At 34.6% G+C, this 26,573-nt stretch overlaps 1 protein-coding gene and 1 pseudogene across 17 annotated transcripts in view; one reads left to right on the top strand and one right to left on the bottom strand.

Annotated features, from left to right (window-relative positions):
• KIAA0586 (KIAA0586 ortholog) overlaps positions 1 to 26,573 on the top strand; it is a 168,245-nt gene that overhangs the window by 34,886 nt on the left and 106,786 nt on the right. For 16 of the 17 annotated variants that reach the window (XM_077122509.1, XM_077122499.1, XM_077122497.1 and 13 more), the window contains 12 exons: positions 1,342 to 1,536; positions 2,943 to 3,130; positions 5,024 to 5,134; positions 6,319 to 6,399; positions 9,247 to 9,440; positions 10,737 to 10,855; positions 14,126 to 14,325; positions 15,589 to 15,748; positions 17,509 to 17,731; positions 18,261 to 18,511; positions 19,455 to 19,531; positions 25,380 to 25,514. In XM_077122509.1, coding sequence (XP_076978624.1) covers positions 1,342 to 1,536; positions 2,943 to 3,130; positions 5,024 to 5,134; positions 6,319 to 6,399; positions 9,247 to 9,440; positions 10,737 to 10,855; positions 14,126 to 14,325; positions 15,589 to 15,748; positions 17,509 to 17,731; positions 18,261 to 18,511; positions 19,455 to 19,531; positions 25,380 to 25,514 — 1,934 coding nt within the window. The remainder of the gene's footprint in view (positions 1 to 1,341; positions 1,537 to 2,942; positions 3,131 to 5,023; positions 5,135 to 6,318; positions 6,400 to 9,246; positions 9,441 to 10,736; positions 10,856 to 14,125; positions 14,326 to 15,588; positions 15,749 to 17,508; positions 17,732 to 18,260; positions 18,512 to 19,454; positions 19,532 to 25,379; positions 25,515 to 26,573) is intronic. The other variant, XM_077122498.1, reaches the window with a different exon arrangement.
• On the bottom strand, positions 22,759 to 24,152 carry LOC143652628 (eukaryotic translation initiation factor 1 pseudogene; annotated as a pseudogene).

Here is a 26,573-nt window from a genome sequence, read left to right as displayed (position 1 = left end):
CCTTAAAAGGCTTCCATGATTAGATTTAGCATCATTAATTGCAGAAGACACTCCCCTTTGGCTGATTACAAATGGAATCAGCTGTGGATGCAGCTGACGTGATCATGACCTAATCCTATGAAATGTCCTCATTGCAACAGACAGGCCAGCGCTTGCCCAATCAGATAAACAAGTACCACAACTTGGCCAAGTTGACAAGTCCTAACCATGACAGGTATATTGCATTCTGGCAGCTTTAGCAAAATAAGACATACACCTAAGAAACCTCTTTTGTGGCTCAGATGTGGCCTTTCTCTAAGCCCAACTCTGCCAGGAAAATCATTATCTTCCCCCTAACATGGGCATGACGTTCAGGGGTGAAAGTCTCCCTGGCAACATGGGATATGAGTCCCAGGGATGAGCCTGGCCCTGTCATCGTGGGATTAACAATACCTTGCTCACCTAAAGTGGGGAAAGAAATGTAACAAAAAAAAGGTATCAGTGGCTAAGAGAGTTCAAATGGAGTTGAGAGACTAACTGGTGGCTATTCTTCTGCAAGCTTTAATTAGATATTACTAATTTCTATGGTTTGCCAAACCCCAGCCAAAACCATTCTGTTAATTCTGAAAAATACCTAAAGCTCCATCTGGGACTCTACAAATGTTTCACATACTAAGATAACTTTCCAGAAACCTACAACCTCCAGATGGTTTCCTAGGCCAGATGAGTCCTGAAACCTAGAGGGGCAGTCTCTCCAAGAACATCAACTAGTTCCATTCCCTTATTCTATATTATCAACACCCCTTTCCAATATGAAAAAGTTAGAATGGGCAGAGTCCAAATATCTCTAAAGATTGGTAGACTCTTAGGAAATATATATTATATTTCATAATAAAAAATGTTTAAAAACATATAACCTGAATATTCTTCAGAAAGTTTAGTCAACTTTTTTCTAGTCGTGGTGGTGCATATTCTGTCATAGTAGCTGTACAAACTGTACATTTTTTCACGTGTTGGAAAACCATGGCCCATGGGCCAGCTGTCTGTTTTTGTAAATACAGTTTTATTGGAATACAGCGACATTTATTTGTTTTATATTGTTTGTGACTGCTTTCATGCTATAATGGCAGAGTTGAGTTTTTGCTGCTTAGGCTATTGTCCACTAGAATATTTACTGTCTGGCTTTTAAGAAAAAGATTGCCAACCAGTCTTCTATATGTTACTTCTCTTTGGGAAACTGTCATCTTTTATCAAATGAGATATTTCTGTGAAGAAGAGTTGCTGTATATTTCTACATAGCTAGAAAGTAGATATTTAAACAAATAATGTTTTTAATATCTCCCATTGGTGACTAATACACAGGCACTAAAGTCAAGTCAATAAGAACACAAACTGACTTTTATGCAGCGAAACCTATGAAGATAGATTCTAAAATGCAGCATTCCTGTACTGTACTGCCTCATGGTGATCAGCAGTATTTGTTCAGCCCCAGCAGAGAAATGCCTACTCTTTCAGGTACATTGGAAGGTCACCTTATTCCTATGGCAATTCTTTTAGGTGAGAACCAACAAAAGACATTGGGGTGAATTTTAAATTAATGCTTGTAAAATGTGTTTTGTTCTTATCAGATTTACAAAATGGTGCTAATGCAATGATTTCTTACCTTTTCCTGTACATGTTGTTTATATTTGTGAGGAGGGCCTTAGAATGTATCTGACTTTGTGTAACAGCAATTTCTGAAATGATGGATTTTACTATAGTCTCACAGAATACATTCTCTTGTGTTTTATAGTACATGCTGGAGGTGAAATGAAATTTAAAAAATTTTTAGAAATGTCATAAATTTGCGTAATTTAGGAAATCAAGTATTTTGATTGGCTTGGTGATATCATGTCTTAGAGAAAGTACTTTGAAGTCTTTTTTATGTATTGTGGAACTAGGCTGTGAGAAGCAAAAATTATCTGGGTGTGTATTCCAATTAAACTAATTGTGTTAAAATTGAACAAATTATTTTTGCCCTCACGGTGGCTCTTCAAATCTAGTTAGCTATTTTTTTCTTTTAGTGTTATTGCTGTTCTTTCATAATTTTATTGATTCATAATTTTGGAGAAAGAATATTTTAACATGACAGTTTTTAATTTTTGGTTCGATAAAGGGCATGTCGACTTGATAGCTAATGTCTGCTCAGAATTCCTCCTTCTAGTATTATACAAGATAGTACTTATAAAGTCCTTACTATGTGCCCCGTGTAATTCTAAGTTCTTTACATATATTAAATAAATTAGGCAGTGCTATACCATTTTTCTAGATGAAAAAACTGAGGCACAAAGCTAAACTGAAGTTAGGATTCAAATCCATTAAGTCTGGCTTTAGCCTCTATGCTTTTTAACAGATGTACTATACTACTGCTTTTTACTTTGGAATTTAGATAACAAATGGACTTGTTACTTAAACTAATAAGTTTGTGACAGCTATGATAGTTGTCAAGTAGATGGTTTACATGTGAGTGGTAGTCAAACAGCAGTACTTTGTTACTGGTTTTATTATATCTATGTAGAAATTTATTCCACTGCTACTCTGTTAGGATTTGGGAATTAAAAAAAAAAACACTTAATCCTAGCTGTGCCACTTATAAACTGTTAAAAGCTTGGGTAAATTACATTACATCTCTAAACCTCTGTTTTTTCAACTGTAAAATGTGGATATTAATACTTCTTAGACTTATTTTGAGAATTTTAATAAAATAGCATATGTAAAGGGTTTAGTGAAGACCTAAATGTGTAATAAATATTAGTCACTGCTAAAAGGATGATTAGTTCATTGACAGTGGTGATAATGGAGGGACAGGTGATTTGTCAGATAGTATTTCTTTCATGTTAGAATATAGCCACAAAGATCTAGGTAGTACATTAAAATTTCTCCTATATTTCTTAAATAATTGACATATTCTTCTCTAATCTTAGGTCAAACCCAAAGTAATAGTGATTCCAAACCACCTGCTGGATTAATTATGAGCAAACCACACCCTATAACAGTGACTACTTCTTTTCCTCCATCATCTCGAAAAACAGAAATTGGTGTAAAGAAACCTAACATAGCAGTTGTAGAGATGAAATCAGAAAAAAAGGATCCTCCTCAGCTTACTGTACAGGTATGCCAGGACACATGGATAGGAAATTTTAAGGAAAATCTTTGGTTTAGTGTTAATACTTAAAATCCATTACATTGTTTTATGAAAACTTTGCTTTCATGATTCTTTAAAATAGATATCTTTATCCTCATTCTGCATGATTTAAGTTATCTCTTCAAAGGTAATAATTCATATCTGGGTGACAAAATGCCTTTATAAAGGGAAAAAATTAAGAGTGTATTGTAATTAATCTTTAAATAAGTTAATGTGTAAGCTATGTAATTAATATTTCACACTTAAGTATTAATTAGTGCTTCACACTTAAATATTAATTAACATAGAGAAGATGTGAATGAATAAAGAGAGAAAACTTACTTCTAAATGTAAAGTCTAAATATTCAAATTGTTAATTCTTCCCAAGGTAATACATGGTTTTAGTGAATTTATAACTGAAAACAAAAACCATGAGATTTTTAAAAACTTGAACTTCAGGATTATTTTGATAACTGAAAGAACAAGAAAAGTTGAAGAATATTGGTACTGGTCCAATGTAACATAGTATTTCAGAAATAGCTATTATTTTAAAATAAAATATTGTGGAAACTTCATAAATCAGTGGGAAATAGGATTATTGTAAATGAAATAATGTATAATTGGTTGATAATGTGGGAAAAATATCAATTTAGACTTCCACCATACAGGTTAACCACAAATAGGCACTAGGTTAAAATTGAAATACAAAATATGAAAACAAAGAATTAGAGGATAAATGGATACAATTTTTATCAAAACTGAACCTGAAGCTAGGTATGAAAGAAGAAAACTTAGATTATGTTAGTGTGTTAGATTTGAATCTATAAAAATATGTAACTTAAATATGTAAAAAATTCTAAATAAAAGGAGAACACATGAAAGGAATATGCTAGCAAAGATTAATTTTTAAATAAAGACCTCCATTAATTAATAAGAAAATGTCAGAGGCAAATCCAGAAATATTCAAAGGACGTGAATAAAAATCTGCAAAAGAGGGATTGCAATTTATAGGCAAACAAAGTGAATAATTTAAATCTTGCTAGTAACCAAGATAATGCAGTTTAAAATAATAATACTTCACCACCATTTTTTTTTTTTTTTTACGTGGGCAGGCACCGGAAATCGAACCCAGGTCTCCGGCTTGGCAGGCAAGAACTCTGCCACTGAGCCCCCATTGCTCCCCCTTCACCTCCATTTTTTAACATTGAAAAATCATATTTTCTAACCTTGGTGAGAATTAGGTGAAACTTCAAATTGCTTATATTTTTGATAATGTAAATAGAGCTTCTTTGGGTTATAAGTTGGAAGTAATTATCAAGAATTTTAAATATTCATACCTTTTGACCCAAGAAGTTAATCTTATGTTAAACTGTCTACAATAATGAAGTAACTTAGAGTTTGGGGGAAAAAAAACACCTGCATATGTCAGAAGGATTTTTGTAGTGATATTTGTAATAGTGGGGAAATTGCTAAGGTCCAAAATATTTACCAATAGTTAAATGGTTAAATAATCAGGCATGCATATTTGTTGAAATATTATACAGTAATTTAAAAATATAATTATGAACTCTGTTTGGCAATGTGATAAGGTTTAAGACCTAATAAATAAAAAATTAAGGATGAAGACTTTTAGATTTTAGCTATGCATAATTGTATAGTAAAAAGGCAAGGGGAATAATGAAAATGAAGTTTTCTTGAAATAGTAGGAATTTGTGTTTCCCCTTAATTTTTGCATTTAGTAAAACATATTTTCATAACTAAAACAGTTTATCATCGACTTAATAAAAGCCAAGTTCATGTTTTATTAGTAGTACATAGATTCATATTGATAATTCGCATTGTTATTTTTATGAGTCCAAATGATATTGTGTTCTTTTTTAGGTATTGCCCAGTGTAGATATTGACAGCATTTCAAATGTTAGCGCTGATGTTAGTCCATCTTTGCCTAGTCCCAAAGAAGCATCACCTCCTCCTCTGCAAACCTGGATAAAGGTATTTTTCACAATTTTATCGTATTGTTTTGGGTAATGTCTGACTACAGATTGTGAGTAATGTTATTCTTTGCAAAGCTTTCCATCATAATTATGATCTCATAATGATTTAGGTTTTGAGGAAGAAATTCAGAATGAATCTATAATTGCCTCTGAGCTTGAAAAAGATTTATTTTAGAGCCATGTGTTTATAAACATTAATTGGTAATTGTTAGTGTAACTTTTTGATAACTTGAAGTGTGAGATTCTCATTTGTGAAAAAAATTTTTTTCTATCTCTTTGAAGAAGAATCTTGATTTTAATGGGAATCGCAGATGTTTTTCTGAATGTGTATTTTATAGTGATGGTTGGAGTTCATGTTTTGGGGACATGAATTTGTGATCATACTGTTGACATGATGCAAAAAATATGCTTTTGTTCTTGGTATTTATTTGCTACTGAGTAATGAAGTTATGGCTTTACTACATGGCAAAGCCACACTGTAAATTTTCTTAAGTTTCATCTGTTGTAAGCAAATTTGGCCATGGAGGATACAGTTTTAAGGAGCTACAGGACATAACAATCTGTTATATTCAGAAATAATAACATAGAGAACTAACTCTAAATGGTATTTGAGCCTAACTTTTTCCATCAGTAAATTTGTCACTGAAGTTTATTGAAACATATATTAGTATAAATCATTTATTGGGCTGTTATTTCATTCTGCTGTCAGTAAGAGGCTGTTGTGACTTTTTAGTGAATGAATTGTATTTAGCATGGCCTGGAGGTCAAATTTAAACTGAATATTTCATTTAAAAGTAGATGATCTTTCTAAATTATTTGATTCTGTATCTTTCTGAATTCGTATACATGTACACTTAACGCATCTACACATATAAACACTTTTCTTTGTTTTAACTCTAGGAGAGAAATCATAATCACATAAACATGTTGACTTAACTTGTATTATTGATGGAGTCCTTGAGAGAAAAATTGATACGTAATTTTCCATAACTATTGAAATGTGACTAGCTTGGTTTTCATTTTCTAATTAAACCAATTTTGAACAAGGTGGTAAAATTAAAAAATAGAAGTAGAGCCATCTAATAATTACAAGCTAATGCAATGAGTGTACATATATAAATTATTTATAAATTAAAAAATAGAATTGAGTACAACAGAAATTTTCTGAAAATATATTTTTAGACTCCAGAGTTTGCCAAGGTAGATGAAGAAGAGATGAAGTTTCCTGGAACTAACTTTGATGAAGTAATTGATGTCATACAGGTAACAAAGTTTAGAAATCATGAAAAATTATTCTGCACCCTAATTTTTTTCTGTGTGGTTTATTATCTTTTGACTATCAATATTATGTTACAGTGCTTTGAAGAACTTCCTTTTACTTTTGAGTTATATATATTTTTTTAAATCATAAAGTTGTTATTCTATAGCACATAGATTATCTTCATCTACATTATCTGCCTTCATCCATAAGACTTAATGATTGCTGACTGTTTCCCACGTAGATTTTGTCTCTCCTGCTTCTGACTTTCTTACTCCTTTCATTTTCCTTTGGTTTCCTCCCTCTAATCTAGTCTTTCTCCATTCTATTCCATTTATCTCTTTCTGGATTAGTGAGGAGGTTACCAGTTAGTCTGTACTGTGAGGAGTCTAAAATCCAAGGAAAGAGTAGTAGTCTAGCAGGAAAGTTATAGAAATGACAGGAAAAGTAAAATAGAATGAATGGGATTAAAGAAATAGAAAGAATGAGATAAAAGATCACAGAACATAGAGGCTACTTGAATAATAGTATAGCAATAGTCTTAAAGAAGACATTTGTTCATATCTCTTAGTCTTTTAGAGATAAGGCCAGTTTCGTTAATCAAGAAATGAAACGCTGTTTTAGAGTATGCAGAGGCAGGCAATACATTAATGTTATTTGCTCAGAGGGATGTCTTTTCATGTGAGTTCTACATGAGCATCTTGAAAATAGAAACCTTATTTATATTCTTAATGTCTAGTGAAGACATTTGATAACTGTTTATTCAACATACACGTGAAAGAAACAGTTATAGAAGTAGGTCTGCCACTTATGAGCTGACCATGTTTTAAGATGTGATAATAATACCAAGTTATATTTTTTATAGTCCTAACTTTTTCTGAGATACATACTGAAATATTTATAGATAAAATGATAGGATATTTGTGATTTGCTTTAAAATAATATGGGAAGAAGAAAGTGAGTGAGAATATAGATGACACATGTGACCATGAGTTGATAATTGTTAAAGCTGGGGAATAGGTACATGGGAATTCATGTCATTTATGTATAGCAGATGTATGATAGTACATGCACACTATTTTATCTCATTTTAAATATGTATGGCATTTTTTATAATAGAAAGTTAAAAAATTCCAGCAACAACTCTTGATGTGATAGTACAAACACTATATAAGAGGACTTAACTGTATATTTAAATGTAAATTATAAACAATCCAGACCCAGGGAACCCAGAATAAGAAAGAGGGCCTTTAATCCTGTATAGCTTAATGTAATGCCTGGATACATCCCAGAGTATATTAAGCAGATAATCAAAAAGTATTGGCAAAATTCCCTGAGGGATGGGAGAAAAAGTATCGAACTATTGAATTTTACCACTGGGGAAACCTCTGAATACTGTGTCAAAACATTAAGGACACCCAAATAAATAGGCCAAGACTTTGATCTTAAGGCTTCCTCTTGTGAAGCTTATGTATGTAGTAGAGAAGCCTAGCCTGTCTGTAGGTATGCCTAAGATTTATTTCCAAAGGACCTCTTTTGTTGCTCAGATGTGGCCTCTCTCTCTGTAAGCCCTACTCTGCAACTGAAATTGTTGCCCTTCCCCCTACATGGGACATGACATCCGGGACTGAAAGTTTCTCTGGTGGTATGTAGATGACTCCCAGGGATGAGCCTGGCCCTGGTACTGTGGGATCAACAATTCTATCCTGACCAAAAGGGGGAAAAGAAGTGTAGCTAATAAGGTATCAGTGGCTGAGAAGCTTCAAATAGAGTTGAGAGGCTACTCTGGAGGTCACCCTTATGCAAACTCCAGTTAGACATTGCTACCTATCATACCTTGCCAACCCCCACCAAAACCATTCCTGACAATCCTAAAGAACACCTAGGGCAATATATAATATTCTGCAAGGGTTCCATACACTAGGGTAACTTTCCAGAAGTCTGCAACCTCCAGATGAGTCCCTGGACCAGAAAAGTCTTGAAATGCAGAGGAGCCAGTCTCTCCAGAATATCAGCTAGTTCTATCCCCCATCCCATGTTATTCACAGCCCCTTCCTACATGAAGAAGTTAGAATGGGCATAGCTCAAATACCTCTAAATAGTGGGAGAAGAATCAGAGGTGATGGTGGAGTTATACAGGAAAGTATGATTGCTAAATCATTATTTTGATATTTCCTTAAGTCTCTAGTATGTTAGAGCAGCTAGAAGTAAAAACCTATAATTGTGGAATCAATCGTAACCCATACCAAACTCTGTAATCTATTCTACAACTAATTGCTACAGTGTGCTTTGAAATTTGTGGCTTTTTGCATACATGTTACTTCTCATGAAAAAGAAAAAAAAAAGTATTTTGTGATGATAAATGCACAGCTATATGATGTATTTTGAACTATTGATTGTACACTTTGGATGATTACATGGTATGTGAATATATAATATATATCAATAAAAAATATTAAAAAGATGTAAATTATATGTTCTGCAAGAGCAAGCAGTAGTATTTAGAAGCATCAGCATTTTATGATAATAAATTAATTTCATAAATTTCTGGAGGGAAATGTTATTAATATTTTAAACAAGAATAATAAGGTTTCTAGTTTGGATTATGACTGTTTAAAATGAATATTTAGTTTTAAAAAGACAAAATAATTATATAATCAAAGATTTTTCTTCAGTGTGATAATGTATGACCGATCTATATATTATATATAATGTGATACCACCTGATTAAAATGCTGTTGGTTAATTTAAAAATGGTTAATTCACCTCGGTAAGTTCTCTGTCTGAAGCTGGCACTTAGTAAATGTTGGATAAATGTATGGATGTAATATTTTTGTTTTTATTATTACCAGGAAGAGGAAAAATGTGATGAAATTCCAGAATACTCTGAACCAGTTCTGGAGTTTAGTAGAAGTGTTAAAGATGTTTCTACAAAATATAATTGTCCACCATTTCCCCCAGTTGCTTCTGCTTTTCATCCCACTACTGATACTCTGGATAAAGTAATTAAGAGCAAAGAAACAGTGGAAAATAGCTTAGTTCAGTGGTGAGTTTAAAATGGTTGGTGTTGTTGTGAACAGAATTGTAGTAGCAAATATAAATGGGACATCGTAAATTTCAGTCGAAAACATTGTTTTGTTTATTAAGCTTTTCCCTTGCTACAACTGCTGGAAACTATTGTACATGATATTGAGGGTTTAATTACTTGTTAGAAATATTGTTTCTGTCCCTAAATATATATATTTAGGCAGTCTAATATAACAAAAGATGCTGCTGTTATGTAGCAAAAGCCTTAAAAATGTACATGTTCTTTAAGTCAGTGATTCACTTCCAAAAATTTCTTCTAAGGAAATAATTATTAGTTCTGTTACTAGGCTGTAGAATACCTAACACTTGTATAGCAGTTATTACTAACAAGGTACTGTTCTAAAAGTTTGTTACATATCTTAACTACAAACTCTATTATTATTCCTATTTTCAACTATGAGAAACCTGAAGGAAGTTACGGAATAAACTATACAACCAAATAATAATAAATTAGGTTTAGAATAATATTTTTTGATATTGAAAGATATTAATATATGGTACATAAACAAAAGAGGATCCTAACAATGTAACCCCATTTTATAAAACCCCACTCAAATAAGGATACATATGCTAAGAAAAAGTTTGGGAGGCTTATGTACCAATTTATTAACTGCATTGATCCCTGACTTTGGGATTCGGGTGAGCCTTAACTCAATTTTTTAGCTTATATTTATTTATTTAAAAAAATTTTTTTTTACATTGAACACTTCTGGTTCTGGTATTTAAAAAAAAGTCTATTGGCTGCTCTAAAGAAATGTAGCAGAAGTCTCCTGTTGCGTTATAAATAAATCTTACGATTTGAAAAATGGCTTTGGAAATAAAATTTAGTTCCTTTTTTAAAGGAAAGTACCTATATTACATCTTTAATCGAAGGTATTTATTATACATTTGTTTCCTTGAAGACAGGGTAGCTGGAATTTTAGCTGTGGTCATGTTTTTTTATATGTATGTTCTCAGAGTGGGGAGTCAAGCATTTTAGGTACATGATGTGCCAGGTAACCATTGGCCCATAATTTATTTTGAATTTAGGAGTTCTGTTAAACTTTTGATTAGACTTAACTAAAAGATTTTTGAACTATCTCCCATAAGGGAATTGTATTTCTTGCAGGTTATCTTGCTTGCAGATACTTTCAGGAAGAATTTTTTTCACATGTTAATGCTTGGGTCCATGGGTAAAGCTTATTTTTAAAGGTGATAATTCCAACATTTTATACATTTCAACCAAATTTAGGAATCTTTAACTTTTATTCCCCAGGGTAGAACAAGAAATAATGTCAAGAATTATTTCTGGACTCTTTCCAGTCCAGCAACAGGTTGTACCTAATTTCAGTGGTTCAGTCAGTGAGGAAAGTGAACCACCGACCTCTGACATTGGTAAGTGAAATAAAATCATTTAACTTATTATTATTATTATTAAAAGTCAAAGCCCTCAGCTCATTATGGATATATATATTCTAGCAGTAGTTTAAGTCCAGGGCTGACAAAAGATAAGCTCTTGACCCTCTAGGATCACTTCCCAGTACTTCTCTATAGTAGAGGTTGGTTCCCCCTTTCCCTTTGATTTCTATTCTGTAGCTTTCACACTATTGCCAGATGTTCCATCCCTCCAACCCTGAAATCACTCTATTTCCCATAACACTTTGTATATATCTTTGTTGTAATAATTATCAGATGTATTTTGGCTGGTTTACATATCTTGCTTGCTAGACCATGAATAACTCAGGATTAAGGATATCTGTCCTTTAGCGCCTAGCCCTTGACTGATGGATTTAAGTGTTCATTGAATGGATAAATGAACCTCTTTTTTTCTAAAATACACTCTCTTCTGCTGCTTTTCTTTTCTATCAAGCTTTTTTTTATTAATTAAAAAAATTAACTAACACAACATTTAGAAATCATTCCATTCTACATATGCAATCAGTAATTCTTAATCTATCAAGCTTTTTAAAGGTATAATTTCTTGAATTAAAATTCCCCAGTTTTGAGTGTACAGTTTGATTACTTTTGACAAATGCATCAAAAGTAATGCTTTTATATTATCCATACAATCAAAGTATAGAAAAAATTATCCATACAATTATCCATACAATCAAAGTATAGAAAAAAATTTCCATCCCAAAAAGTTCCCTCATGCCATTCTCTTTTTTGTATGCTGTGTGGTGGGGTTCACATTTCATTCTTTTCCATGTGAATGTCCCATTATCGCCTCACCATTTGTTGAATGTTTTTTTTTTGGAGTAGTAGAACTACTCTAGTAGTTCGTTCTGCTTACAAAGAACTCTAATAACAGGGTTAAGACCATTCTGATTGGAGTGGGCAATACCTTGATTGAAGTAATCTCATCAGAAGTTCTAATTACAATGGGTTCACACCTACAAGGATGGATTAAATTTAAGAACAGTTTTTTTAATTAAAAAATTAAAAGTTTTTAGAATTAAGAACAGTTTTCTACAAAGAGGTGTGGTTTCTTATGTCTATGATATATTTGAATTAATTTTACACCTTACCTCATACCCTACATAAAAATTATTTTTTTGCTTATGGATAGCCACTAACTCCAGCATTATTTATTGAAAAGATTATCCTTTCCCCATTGAATTGCATTGACACCTTGCCAGAAATCAATTAGCTATATGTGTGGTGATCTATTCCTGAATTTTCTCTATCATTCCCTTGATCTCCAGATCTGTCTTTATGTCAGTACCATACTGCTTGATTATTGTAATTTAATAATGTTTTAGTTTCCAAGGCTGCTCAAAGCAGATACCATGATGTGGTTTGGCTTACACAATGGGAATTTATTTGCTCATGGTTAAAGTCTAGGATAAATGTCCACATCAAGGTATTATTAAGATGACGATTTCTTCCTGAAGACAAGCTACTGGAGATCCTTGGCTCCTCTGCTACATTGCAAGACACATGGCAGCATCTGCTGGTCCCTCTCTTGTCTTCCACATTTCATTGCTTTCCGCTCCTTGCTCTGTGGCTTTCTCTTTCTTGGTCTGAATTTCATTTTCTTGTAAAGGACTTTAGTAAGAGAATAAAGACCCGTTCTGATTGAGGTACGTCACACTTCAATTGAAGTGGCCTCATCAAAAGGTCCTGCTTACAGTGGGTCTACTTCTGCAGGGGAATGGATTAAATTTAAGAACATGTTTTTCTGGGATACATACAGCTTCAAACCACCACAAGTAATAAGTCTTGGAATCAGGTAGTATAAGTTCTTCAGCTTTTTTCTTCTCTTTTTACATTTCTGTGTGTCATTACTGCTCCATTTTTCCTTCTTTCCAGCTGATGAAAAACCTGCCACTCCTCGTCCCCAGCCTGTGCCTTTCTCCTTATGGCTTTGCTCCTAAGTTTTTGTGTCCCTTTTGGCACTTTGTGCCACTCGTTATCTCTCAGTGCTTTTGACTATAAAAGATGCTGCCTTTTTCCAAATCGTTATCCTCCTAGATGACTCTAGCATTGACACTGTTGACCACCCCTAATTCTTAAAAGGTACTACAGATGGTGGCTTTTTAGAATTCATTATTTCTCTTCTAATTTTTTAACTTAAAGATCTTCATTTCCTCATCTTTTTCTTTTGCTCCCTGAATAAAATGTTTCCCAAATGTTATCCTCTCCCTTTTTCTTTTCTGTCTCCTCTTGCCCTTAGTTACCTTGTGTTGACTGATGATCACTAAGCTACACCTCTTGGCTTTAACTTGCAGTTCTACCTGTCGATGAATATTTACTTGATATTCCACTGCATACCAAACTTGACATGCCTAAAATGTGTCTCATGTTTCTATCCAGACCTACTCTTTCTTTGTTCTCTGTTTCTGTTAATGGTAGCACAATTTTCCCAGCATCTAATCTCCAAAGCCTTGGAGTTAGTGTTTTTTCTCTTTTCTTTTTCTTTGGTTTTCCATAGTCTCTACTGAGCAACAGCCTGCACCCCAGCCCCATGCAGTGCTGCTGTAGTTGTACTACATAAAAGGGGCCTTCTGGAGAAGTCACATCTCCATCAGGTTATGTAGATCATTGGTCACATATTTTCCACACATTGCTTTAAAAATATTGCCATTTTAAGTCTAGTGAAGTCTCTTAAGAAACTTTTACTAAATTTTATGTTGTTCATACCATTGAAAAGTACAACCCAATTGGAAAGTTAGTACACTTGTGGAGATCCTGATGCCAAGTACCTAGATTGCTATCAGGGTTTGAGGAGAATTAACGTATAATATTAATAACTGATGTATCAGAAATTAGAAGGAAGAAGTTTGATTTCAGTTTTACAAAACAGCTACCATTTCTCAAAAATCCCTCTACAGTTGTTATGTTCTTGTGTTTTGGCCAGGAACCCTTAACAGGGTTTCCTGTTGCCCTCATTTTGGAAATGTGGGTTGTTTTCACATGAAGATATTTGGTGTGAATGCAAATCCCTTTGTATCACTAAGTTCTGTAGCAGTACGAAGGAGGTGCTATAGGTAAATTTTCATCTTTCCTCCCCCTTTTGGTTTGTTTGGAGAGGATGTTCATTGTATACATCATCATCTTAGGCTCTTTTATAATAAGTAGATATGTTTGTATTTTCATTTTTATTCCTTCTCTTACCCTTACATGCACACATATTACATCTCTGAAATTCTTTCATATTTTTAGTGGAAGCTGCAGGCAGTGGTGCCCTCCAGCTTTTTGTCGATTCAGGGGTCCCTGTGAATTCAGACATGATTAGCCATTTTGTAAACGAAGCTCTTGCTGAGACCATTGCTGTCATGTTGGGTGACAGAGAAGCAAAGAAGCAAGTTCCTGTTGCTGCAAGTGTTCCTGGGGATGTTTCAACAAGTGAACCATACTTACCGGTAAGCATAATTCTCCTTTCATGATTTGGAATTCTGAGGACTTTTTGATACATTTATTAAAGCATAGTAAAATAGACAAATTTTAAAGACTGTCTCAGATTGTGTTTTATGACAGAGTTTGATTCCTTGTTATGATGATTAAAACATTTCCCCCCAGCATTTTATTTTGAAAACTTTTAAATGTATAGAAAAAATTCAAAGTATGGTAACAATGAACTTATCTGTATACTCTTTCCCTGTATTCACCTACTAGTAACATTTTGCCACATTTTCTCTCTCTTTATATCTGCTATATATTAGGTGTCCTTTTAAATTAAAAAAAAATTCTGAACCATTTGAGAATTGCAGATATCATGACAGTTTACCTCCAGATGTATCAGTAGTATCTCATAAGAACATCTTACATAACCAAACCATTATACCACAGAAATTTAACATTGATATATTAATACTATATAGCATTGAGTACTTGTACAAGTTTTCCCAATTGTTGGAAACATAGGCACTCACAGGTAGAGTGTGAAATATATAACCTTGCAGGAGGAATTTTGGCAACATTGATTGAAATTACTAATTCAGTTTTGACCCAACAGACCCAGCAGCCCCACTTCTGGGAATTTATTCTGTAGCTAAATCCAAATACATAGGAAATGACTTAACTAGATTATTCAACTCTTAGTAAGGGAGCTAGTTAAGTAGGGCTTGAGTAGGAAAGGAAACTTAATTTTTATTGTCATCCTTTTTTACCTTTTGAAGTTTGAACCATTCGAATGATTCTTATTCACAGATTTTTTAGTGTTTACCTTTTCCTTACCCAGTACTTTCCATCTTTCTGTTATCTTCATCCTCCTTCCTTTTTTTTTCCTTATCTTTCCGTTACTTTTTACATGTTCTGTTCTTTGGAGCCAAAAGGCTGATTCTTAAGATCTTGTCAGTTAGTTGAAATGTTTTATTTCTGCTGCCTGTCCTACCCATTTAGTTTGTGTTGTGGGTTTGATCTTCAGCTGTATCTTTTGAATTTTCCTCTTTTAGAAGAGGGTACATTTTCTGGGGTATTACTTCCGAGACAGAGCTAGTAGTTCCGTGGCCTGAGAGTCTTTTCAGGCCAGTCTTGAGATAGCAGAGTGCCTATGCTCCGTTTTATTTGTAGCCCATATAATTAAATTTTCCAAAGTCTAGGAGTGAGCACACTTTATTGTTTCAGGTTACTTTTATTTGGGTGATTAGAAGCATGATTTGTCTTGTTTTATTAATTTATTTTAGGTAAGAGTTTGTACTCCGGTCCCTACCCCACAACCTACTCCTCCGTGCTCACCTTCATTACCTCCTAAGGAACGAGTGTTGGTAAAAACTCCAGATTCTTCTCCCTGTGATTCAGATCATGATGTAGCTTTTCCTGAGAAAGAACTATTTGCTCAAAAAGGTAAAAACCTTATTTCTATAACAGTTTTTTTAATTTGTTTATTTATTAATTTAAAAAATTTAACAAACGAACTAAAACATTAACATGTGATCATTCCGTTCTACATATATAATCAGTAATTCACAATATCATCACTTAGTTGCATATTCATCGTTTCTTAGAACATTTGCATCAATTTAGAAAAAGAAATAAAAAGACAACAGAAAAAGAAATGAAACGAAACCAGAAAAAAAAAGGATTATACATACCATACCCCTTACCTCTCGCTTTCATTGATCACTAGCATTTCAAACTAAATTTATTTTAACATTTGTTCCCATTATTTATTTTTATTCCATATATTCTACTCATCTGTTGACAAGGTAGATAAAAGGAGCATCAGACACAAGGTTTTCACAATCACACAGTCACATTGTGAAAGCTATATCATTATACAATCATCCTCAAGAAACATGGCTACTGGAACACAGCTCTACATTTTCAGGCAGTTCCCTCCAGCCTCTCCATTACATCTTGAATAACAAGGTGATATCTACTTAATGCATAAGAATAACCTCCAGAATAACCTCTCGATTCTGTTTGGAATCTCTGGGCCATTGACACTTTGTCTCATTTCACTCTTCTCCCTTTTGGTCAAGAAGGTTTTCTCAATGCCTTGATTCTGAGTCTCAGCCCATTCTAGGGTTTTTCTCAATCCCTTGATGCTGAGTCTCAGCTCATTCTAGGATTTCTGTCCCACGTTGCCAGGAAGGTCCACACCCCTGGGAGTCATGTCCCATGTACATAGGGGGAGGGCAGTTGAGTTTGCTTGTTATGTTGGCTGGAGAGAGAGGCCACATCTGAGCAACAAAAGAGGCTCTCTTGGGGGTGACTCTTAGGCCTAAATTTCAAGTGGACTTGATCTATCCTTTGTGGGGTTAAGTTTCATATGAACAGCCCCTAAGACTGGGGGCTCAGCCTATAGCTTTGGTTGTCCACACTGCTTGTGCGAATATCAAGAATTCAACTTGGGGAAGTTGAATTTCTCCCCGTTCTCACCATTCCCCGAAGGGGACTTTACAAATGCTTTTCCACTCACTGATCGAATCATTCTGGATTCATTGGGGCATCACTCTGAACAAACCAACAAAATCTCATGTCCTACCCAAGATTCCAAGTACTTATGGTGTTCAATCAAGTTATTTACATAAGTTATATTAGGAAATGCACTAGTCAAAATATCAATTTTGTAACAAATAAACATTTTTTGCTTTAGTCTCACACATAAGGTGACATTTTAAAATATTAATTACCATCTATTTTCAGCCTCTGCAGTAATGACATTCCTTTATTCTTCCTCATGCACATTTTTAAAATTTGTACATTTAGTCACTATTATTTCTATAACAGTTTTAGTTTTAACAACTATTAAATAAAATTTTGTGGTCTGTTCTATGAGATGTTTTAGGATTTATACATGTGCCTGTTGTTAGTAAATAACTAGGAAACTAAGAAATTCGCTGCCACTTTTTAAGATATCTAATCTAATAGATACTTGGACTAATTCAAGTACCTGGTGGTGATTAAAGTGTGAAGTCTTTTCATAGTTATTGTCTTTTACTTTAGTGAGTTAATTTAGGAATTTTCCTGTTATTATTTTCATTATTATTTCTTTTATTTGTAAGCCAAATTGCTGAGGGAATTTTATGACAACATATCTTGCTTTTCTGTGGAGTTGTTTACCGAATGTTTTCTCCTGTCCCTTTATTGTAAATCTTTAGGACTTGATGTCCCTGCCACCACACTTGATAATTCTCCTTTGGCTACACCTGCTCCTACACCTCCTCCAGCAGCAGCTCTTACCCCAACTTTGTCAGAGATTTCTGCTGATCAAGAGAAAATACCAAGCCCAGGAGTTTCCATGCCCTGGGGCGATAGAGAGCTGCCTCTGGAAGAAGAGAATCCTAACTCCCTTAATGAAGAACCTCTTCAACCAAGAGCTGTGTAAGCAATAACATGTTTATTTCTAGTGACTGTACATTTCATTTTGAGCTTGACTTATTTGTCCAGTTGGGAAACATCAAAAATGATAAATGGAACTCTGAAGGCCATGAGCTCCATTACAAGAAAGATGTTTAATAATTTAAGTTTTTAAAAATTATCAAATTTATTTTCACCTTCATCTCTTCCTCAAAATGTTTTTGAGGTAGATTAAAATAAAGCTATCAGTCATGTTAATACAGTAGAAAACAGTTTCTATCCAATGTGAATTTTCATATAAGTATGCTCAGCTATTTATAGCATCACATATCCCCATTAGATTTACTTTATGAAGGGAAGAGTTTTCAAGATGGTTGATGATTAAAGTATGAAAACAATTTTAGAAAAATGAAGCTTGTTAATTCTAGTAGTATAGATTATAGAACTACTTTGCTAAAGGACAATTAGTATCTTTGAATCTGTTTTTTTTTAATGTCAAAATGAATTCAGACTTTCAGTGACTTAAGTTCAAAATATGTCTTCATTTTCTCAGTGTGATGTCTGTGTCTAAGGATGAAGACCCCGAGAGCATTGTTTCCATTCAGCCTGAACTTCCAGAGCCAGTTCCCTTTATACCTGTTGCTGCTGGCACCAAGGCCCCTTCGCCCGCACAGATGCCAAGTTCTGATTCATCAACACTGGAGAGTACCTTGAGTGTCACTGTCACTGAAACAGAAACTTTAGATAGACCCATCTCTGAAGGAGAAATTTTGTTTAGCTATGGTCAAAAATTGGCTCCCAAGAGTAAGTAATTTGTGTCACTCGATTTCACTGATAGAGTATGGTAATTCCTGAAGTAATGCTTTTCTATTAGAATTGTTTTTACTTAGTTTTCAAGACTTAACATGGTATAATAGAAATAATATGAACTCCGGGCAAGTCAGTGAGCTTTTCAGGCCCTTATCCTTAGGCAGTAAAATTTGCCTCATAATCATACCCTCTGGAGATGGTATCATTCTTAATAGTTTGGGGTATACTTTTCCAGTCTATTTTTTTCTATACATATATGGGCAGATAGACACACGTATCTGTACATTTAGTTTTCTTTTAAAAATAGGATCATACTATACATTTTGTTTTAAAACGTGAATTTTTCAACTAATGATATATTGAGGACATTTCTATATCAGTACATGTAGGTTTGCCTCATTTAAAAAAAAAAGTCTGTGTAGTCTGTTTAAACAATGCTATAATAATGAGCATTTAGATTGTTTTCCATGTTTGTATTATACACAACTCTCCAGTGACTATCCTTGTGCACTTTTCTGATAACTTTGTTGGGATAAATGCCTGGAAGTGGAATTGTTGAGTCACAGTATGCACCTTTACAATACTAATACATTGCCAAAGTGATCTCCAGAATGGTTAACCAGTTTTTAATTACCTCAACAGTGTATGAGTGTCTCTGTTTCACAATTTCATAGCCACAATTGGTTTTTGTAGTTCTTTGTCATTTCTACCAATTTGGTAGGTGAAACAAAAATCCCATAGCTCGGTGCAGATTTTCACCTGAATGTTTTATTTTTTTTTAAAACTGGTAAGGTTGAGTAGCTTATCAGTTTCTTGTTTATTAACTTTACTATTATTTCTGTTATAAGTCTAAATGTAATGTTCTATGGCTTTATGGTCAGATTATTTACTACATTTATATTTGTTTTTTTCTAAATATTTACATTTTAATTTCTAGTTTTAGGAGAGGGAAGACTGTATCTGACAAACCCAAATGATAGCTTGTCCAGTACTCTGCATGATGCCTTTGAAATGGTAAGGAATGACTGGCTCAAACTTTGAATTCTGACATGGAATATCTTAGTGAACTTTTTGCCACTGGGCAAGTTTTTTTCTCACTTGCTTGAATTATAGGCACTTATAAAATATTCGTGAAGGAATTTAAGATTTCTTGCACACTTTTGTTCTTTTTCTATTGAAGTGAAGTTAGCATAAAAGTACCCATTTTAAAGTGAAAATTCAGTGGCATTTAGCACATTAAAAGTGTTGGGCAGCTATCACCTCTCTCTCGTTCCAAAACTTTCCATCAGCTCAAAAGAAAACCATGTATCAAGTATAAGCATTCATTTCCTATTCTCTGTCCCTCTTAGTATTGCATATTTCATAATATAATCTAATGTTAATTGTGAGAATGAAAAGAAAATTGTTATCAAAACATGTGACTCCAATTGAAAAATACACAGTTAAAGTTATTAGGTAATAGAAGTGCAAGTTTTTACTTGTATATGTTACATTTTAAATATTTTAAGCAGGACCTTAGCTTTTTAAATCAATCCTGTTATAATACATTTATTTTTCCCTAACCGTGGCTGTAATTCTCTGTGCTAAAAACTGAAGTATGACTCTCGCTTTTTAAAAAATGTAAATAGCCCCCAGGGTTACTAACCCTTCCTAGTTATCTATTTCTGCGGAAGAAAATATTGACAAAATATTATATTACATATCTACATGTGTGTTTATGTATTCATAATTAATATCATAGAAATGATAGTAGTAATTTTCTTTTGTAAAAACTGTTATGAAATAGAAATATTCTTTACTTTTTAAAATATTTTTAAACAGCCTAAGCAAGAAAAGATAATCATACTCACATTTCATCTAATTTACCCGTAATCTTTGGTAAGCATTGCTGCTTTTTAAGAAATTTTTATTTTATAATTTTTGACATGGTATACATCCATGAAACCAGCACTATAATCAAGATAACATATTATCACCCATCTCTCCTAAAAATTTCCTCATGCCCTGTTGTCATTCCTCCTTTTCATCATTCCCATTTCACTCATCCCTCTGCTGCCCTTCCTGGCAACCATTGATCTCCTTTTGAAACTATAGATTAGTTTACATTTTCTAGAATTATATAAATGGAATCACACAGTTTGTACTGTTTTGTTATGTGGCTTTCTTCACTCAGCATAATTATTTTAAAATCCATCTATATTGTAAGCATTTATTAACAGTTCTTTCTTTCTAATTGCTCAGTAGTATTCTTTTGTATGCATATACCACAAGTTGTCCATTAACCTCTTGATGGATACTTGGGTTGATTCCAACATTTGGCTATTGCACATAAAACTGCTGTAAACATTAGTGCACAAATCTTTGTATGGTTATATGGTTTCATATCTCTTGGGTAAATATCTTGGCATGGATTGGATGGATAATATGGTAGGTATATGTATATAAATTAAGAAAACTTGTTCGGTTTGCTTTTCCAAATTTTGATGTAGGCTTTTGCGTGTATGTTCATGAGGGATGTTGATCTGTAGGTTTCTTTTCATATAATGTCTTTGTGCAGTTTGGTATAAGTATTTACTCCTTTTTCATTTTCTGGAAGTATTTGTAGAGAATTAATTGATGTTGTTTATTTCTTAGATATTTGGTTGAATTTATCAATGAAGAAATCTGGATATGAGGTTTTTTGTGTGTGTGGAAAGGTTTTAGTATAGGCTATTCAGATTGCCTACTTTTTTTGTCTTGGGTGAGATTTGGTAGCTTTTTCTTTTCAAAGAATTTGTCCATTTCATTCAAGTTGTTGAATTTTGGGGGATTAATTGTCCATAATAGTCTCTCAATATACTTTTTTCCAGATGTTTCTGAAAACAAGTTTTATTTAAATAAGAGTTTAAATACATTATGTAACATTAAAACTAAAAGGGGAGAAAAACACTGTTCTAGTTTGCTAGCTGCCAGAATGCGATATACCAGAAACAGAATGGCTTTTAAAAGGGGAAATTCATTAAGTTGCAAGTTTACAGTTCTAAGGCCATGCAAATGTCCAAATTAAAGCAAGTCTATAAAAATGTCCAAATTAAGGCACCTACAAGAGGCTACCCTCACTCAAGAAAGGCCAATGAAGTTCAGGGTTTCTCTCTCAACTGAAAAGGCATATGGGAGCGTGGCTAACGTGGTGACCCACATCTGTCAGCTTCCTCTCCAGGCTTCTTGTTTTATGGAGCTCCCTGGGGGTGTTTTCCTTCTTCATCTCCAAAGGTCTCTGACTGCCTGGGTCTGTGGCACTCACACTCTTAAAGGGTTCCAGTAAGCAACCCCACTTGAATGGGTAGAGACACAACTCCATGGAAGCCATCTAATTAAAAGTTACCACCCACAACTGGGTGGGTGACATCTCCATGGGAACAATCGAAAAGCTCCCCGTCAGCAATATTGAGTGAGGATTAAAAGACATGGCTTTTCTGGAGTCTACCACAGATTCAAACCAGTACAAACACATAGACCACTTAACTTACCATGGGCATGGGCAGCTGTTGCTAATTAAAAAAAATGCAAGTTCTACAACTAGCTATATGGCCAATACATCAGTTTCAAATTTGTTCCTTTGTTAAAACTTTAACTCTGATGGAAGATTGGCCTCACATCCTGGTGTCCCTTCATTTGGACAACCCCTAGGTAGGCTACTATGTCTGGTCAAAAAGAATAAAGACCTTGGTGGCAACTCAGATGTCCTATCACTTCACTAGAGAGAAGGTGGCCTCTCTAAGCTCTGCCCATCTGGTCAGCTGGGAGACACCAGGGTACCTTTCTTTTGCTACCAAAAGTCTCCTTTTTTGTAGTACTTCTGCTGTAGCTATTCTTACCCCATCTTTTCTCAGTTCCACTGAGTGCGGGTCAGGTGGTGACATTCTCTTAGGGCAGGTAACGACAGAGGGAGGGCCAAGGAGCTTCTGGCCAAACATGGCTGTCCTTGATCTTGGGCTTCTGGGCATGGCTGTGACGTCAGGTTGTTGCTTTGTTTCAGTCTGGACACTGCCAGGTGCACACTGCTTGACTTCCGTTCATAGGAAGGGCTTGAAGAGTAGACAACGTGCTCTTTTCAGTTTAGTGCATGAAGGAGTCACACTGGTCCAAGTTAAAAGTGGACCCCACATGGTTACATTATACAAACTATGCAGTTTTTAAACTTGTGACAAGGGACAGAAGAGAAGTTTTCTACTCATTGCAGGGAAATCCTCTATTCAGCTTTAATGAGCCACAAGCTCTTGAAACTCATGAACCTTCAGCTGGTTTTTCTTAGCCAGCCCATTCTTTATAAGGAACTGGCATATATTCTTGCGCTGGTCACCCTGTAGCTGAATCACTTCTCTGTATTCTGGATGCTCAATTACAGCACAACTGCAAGCAAATTTCTTAAACGCCTTCACTAGTTTCTTTTTATCGTAATCATCAGTGATTCCTTGGACAGTGGTAAAGTCTCCCTGCAATTTCTCTGTTGAGTCCTTATATGGAAGTAATCCTCAATTCCAGTAGGAAGCAGGTTATCACCCTTATTTGCATCAGCAAAGGGGTCAAAAGAATGGAGGTTCTGGTTTTCCTCGGTGGAAATGGCCTGTGGAAGGCATCAGCAGTAGAAAGCGGGCAGTGGGGACAGAGTGTCGGGAAGCAGGGGGACTTGAGGAGGAGACTGCCGAGTTCTTGGTGGTGGCTCAGTGACTGGGGCCTCAATATCCTTTTTTTTTTTAATGCTGTATAGCGGGGTCACATTGCATTGTTTTTCCAGTGTGAGTGTCCTGTTATTGCAGCACCATTTGTTGAATGTTTTTGTTTGTTTGATTTGCTTGTTTGTTTTGGGGGAAGTACATTGACCAATTATCACATTTTTTTATAATAAACTTCCAGTTTATATTTAGGCAACTTATTTTATGTTATTTATGTTTGAGACACACCTAAGGGATTTTTTAAACTTTTTATTTTGAAATACTTTCATACTTATAAGATAGCTGCAAAGATAATACAACCCCCATACAGAAATCTCCAACATACCCCTACACTCCCAGATACCTAGATCCATCAATTTTACATTTTGCCACATTTACTTTATGATTTTATCTATCTGTGCATCTACCTGTCTGTCTTTTCTGTCTATTTATCCATTCATTTTCTGAACGCTCGAGTGTAGATTGTATGCATCACATTCCTTGAATACTTAATACTGCCATGTACATTTCCTAAGAACAAGGATATTCACTTATTAACTCCCCTTAAGTGCAGTTATCAAGTTCAAGAAATTCAACATTGATATAAAGTTTACAGTCTATATTCCAGTTTTTTCATACGTCCCAGTAATGTCAACCTTTGAGTATTTTCTCCTCCCTTGCAAGATCCCATCCAGGACCCTGTATTTAATTTGTCATTTGTCACTTTAGTTGCGCTTTCCTTTTTTTTTAAAATTGTGGCAATGTATATACAGCATAAGCTTTCTCATCTCGGCTGTTCCCAAGCATACCATGTAGTATAATTCACACATTCACAACATCAATGTACCTTCACTATCACCCGTTACTGAAACTTTCCCATTTCTCAAAACAGAAAGGCTATGCTTATTAAGCGTTAATTCCCCATTTTCCCTGCTCCCCATTCCTAGTACTTTGTACTCTAAATTCTGTCTCTAAGCTTTCATGTTTTTTGTGTAGTACCATGGGGCTTACATTTTATATCCTAAATGTTTATCCATATCATTTGCTTTCATACTAACTTAAATTCAATGATATACATAAACTGTGTTCCTATACCCCTCTGTCTCCCCACCTTTATGTGGTTTTTGTTCAAATTACATGTTTATACATTATGGGTCCCAAATCATAGATTTATCATTGCACTTTATTCATTTCCTGTTTGTTTTGTGATCTTTGTCACATTACATGTTTTAATGTTTTAAAGGGCTAATTCTGAGTTATTCTGTTCATTAAGTTTGTAGACAGATATGGCACAGATTTTTTTTTTGAGTGCCAAAAGCTAACAAAAAAACAACAAACCAATGCAAAAAACACCTATCACATCTTTGCAGGTTGGCTCTGGGTTGGCTAGTGTTCTCCTTGAGTTTAAGCCCTCCTGCTAAGAAGATTAGCCTGAGGTAAAAGCTTGAGGTCTTGTCCTCTCCATTTTTTCTGAGCCTATATTTTGTCCCTGGCATGGGCTACTAGCCTTAGGAATTCCCCCATTTACAGGAATCCAAAAGCCCCCTCTGTTCCCTATGAAATGGGTTTTCCCCCTGCCTTGTGTTCTGTTGTTTGTTTGAAGTCAGTAATACTTTGCTCCGGCCACTTTGATTTGATGGTTTCTTACAGTACTTTAACTCTGGGCAAGTTGGTTGTGTCTACAGTCCATGTTTTGGGAGGGCATGCCAGAGAGGAGTATCCTGGTTCAGTCTTTTAAGCTACCACCTGATAAAATAGATTGGCATCAACATGCAGGCAATCCAGTATTCAGATAGGGGTTACTGTGCTCCCTTCAGGACAGTGCTGGAGTTGTAGCCTGGTTTCCCGTAGGCCGGGGGGGCCCAGCTAGGGCACCATGACCTTTTATTTATTTATTTATTTATGCCATTTTAAAGGTGTTTTTTTCTTGATTCAGCACTCACCAGGTTACTGTAACCCTTTAATTTTTTCTGGAGCTCTGAGGAAGATGGATTTGCCACTTGTTACTAATTGTTCAAAGATTCTGTGGAGGAATGGAACCCTGGAACATCTTTACTGCTATTTTGGTCGTCCAGTGACTGCTAAGTTTTTATTAATCATAAAATAAGAAAAATGCAATTATTTGATAAATATTTTTGTTTTACTAATTGTCTTTACATTTCTTTTAGGAAGATGATCCTCCCAGTGAAGGTCAAGTGGTTAGGATGCCCCATAAAAGATTTCATGAAGATGTAGTGCTTTCTTTTCTTGCTAAACAAAACCTGGAATCATTAGTTTTACAGCAAGAGGTCTATCATTCAGAGGTAATTTTTAGTTTATTTAAAATTTTTTTTTATTAAAAGGCTTATAGGTTTACCGAAAAATCATGCAGAAAGTACAGTGTTCTCATAGACCCTGCCCTCAACACACACAGTTTTCCTTATTGTTAACAATTTTTTTTTGCATGGGTATGCATCAGGAATCGAACCTGGGTCTCCAGCATGGCAGGCAAGAACTCTGCCTGCTGAGCCACTATCGCTTGCCCTATTGTTTGCATTAGTGTGGTACCTTTGTTACAGTTGATGAAACAATGTTATTATAATTACATTATTAACAATAATCCATAGTTTACATTAAGGTTTGTTCTTTCCTTTGTGTAGTTCTATGCTTTTTAAAAAACGTTTATTCTAGTAACATATATAAAACCTAAAATTCCCTATTTTGACCGCTTTCACATATAAAATTAATTGGTGTTAATTACATTCACAATGTTGTGCCTCCATCACCACCACCCATTACTAAAACTTTTCCATCACCCCAAACAGAAACTCTGTGCCTGCTAAGTATTTGCTCCCCCATTCCTGACTCCTCCTGCCCCATTAGCCTGTACTGTACTTTTTGCCTCTAGGAATTTGTGTATTATAATTGTTTCAAATAAGTGAGATCATAGAATATTTGTCCTTTTATGTCTGGCTTATTTGACTCAACATGTTATATTCAGGATTCATGCATGTTGTAGCCTGTTTCAGAACTTTATTCCATTTTATGACTAAATTATATTTCATTGTGTATACATGTCATGGTCATTGGTCACTCCTATTTGCTGCCACCCCGCCATTCAGCTCTTCTCTGAAGGGTGTATCTTTAAATCCTTAGGAAGAAGTAGCATTGGGAGTTGTGATTCAGAATGCGCACAGGTTCTCAGTCACATTTCATCCTAGCTGGACCTTCATGCTCCCTGATGTTAGTCTAGGAGTACCAGCATCTGCGCCCTGGGTTGTGGCTAAGAAGATTTTTTTTTTTTAATTAAAAAAAAATTTTTAATCTTGATAACATATATACAACATAAATCCCCATTTTAACTACTTTTAAGTATGCAAATC

Source organism: Tamandua tetradactyla, chromosome 12 (assembly GCF_023851605.1).
Source record: "Tamandua tetradactyla isolate mTamTet1 chromosome 12, mTamTet1.pri, whole genome shotgun sequence".
Lineage (NCBI taxonomy): Eukaryota > Metazoa > Chordata > Mammalia > Pilosa > Myrmecophagidae > Tamandua > Tamandua tetradactyla.
The sequence above is the reverse complement of the archived record's forward strand: the minus strand, read 5'-3'. Positions and strand labels throughout refer to the sequence as shown.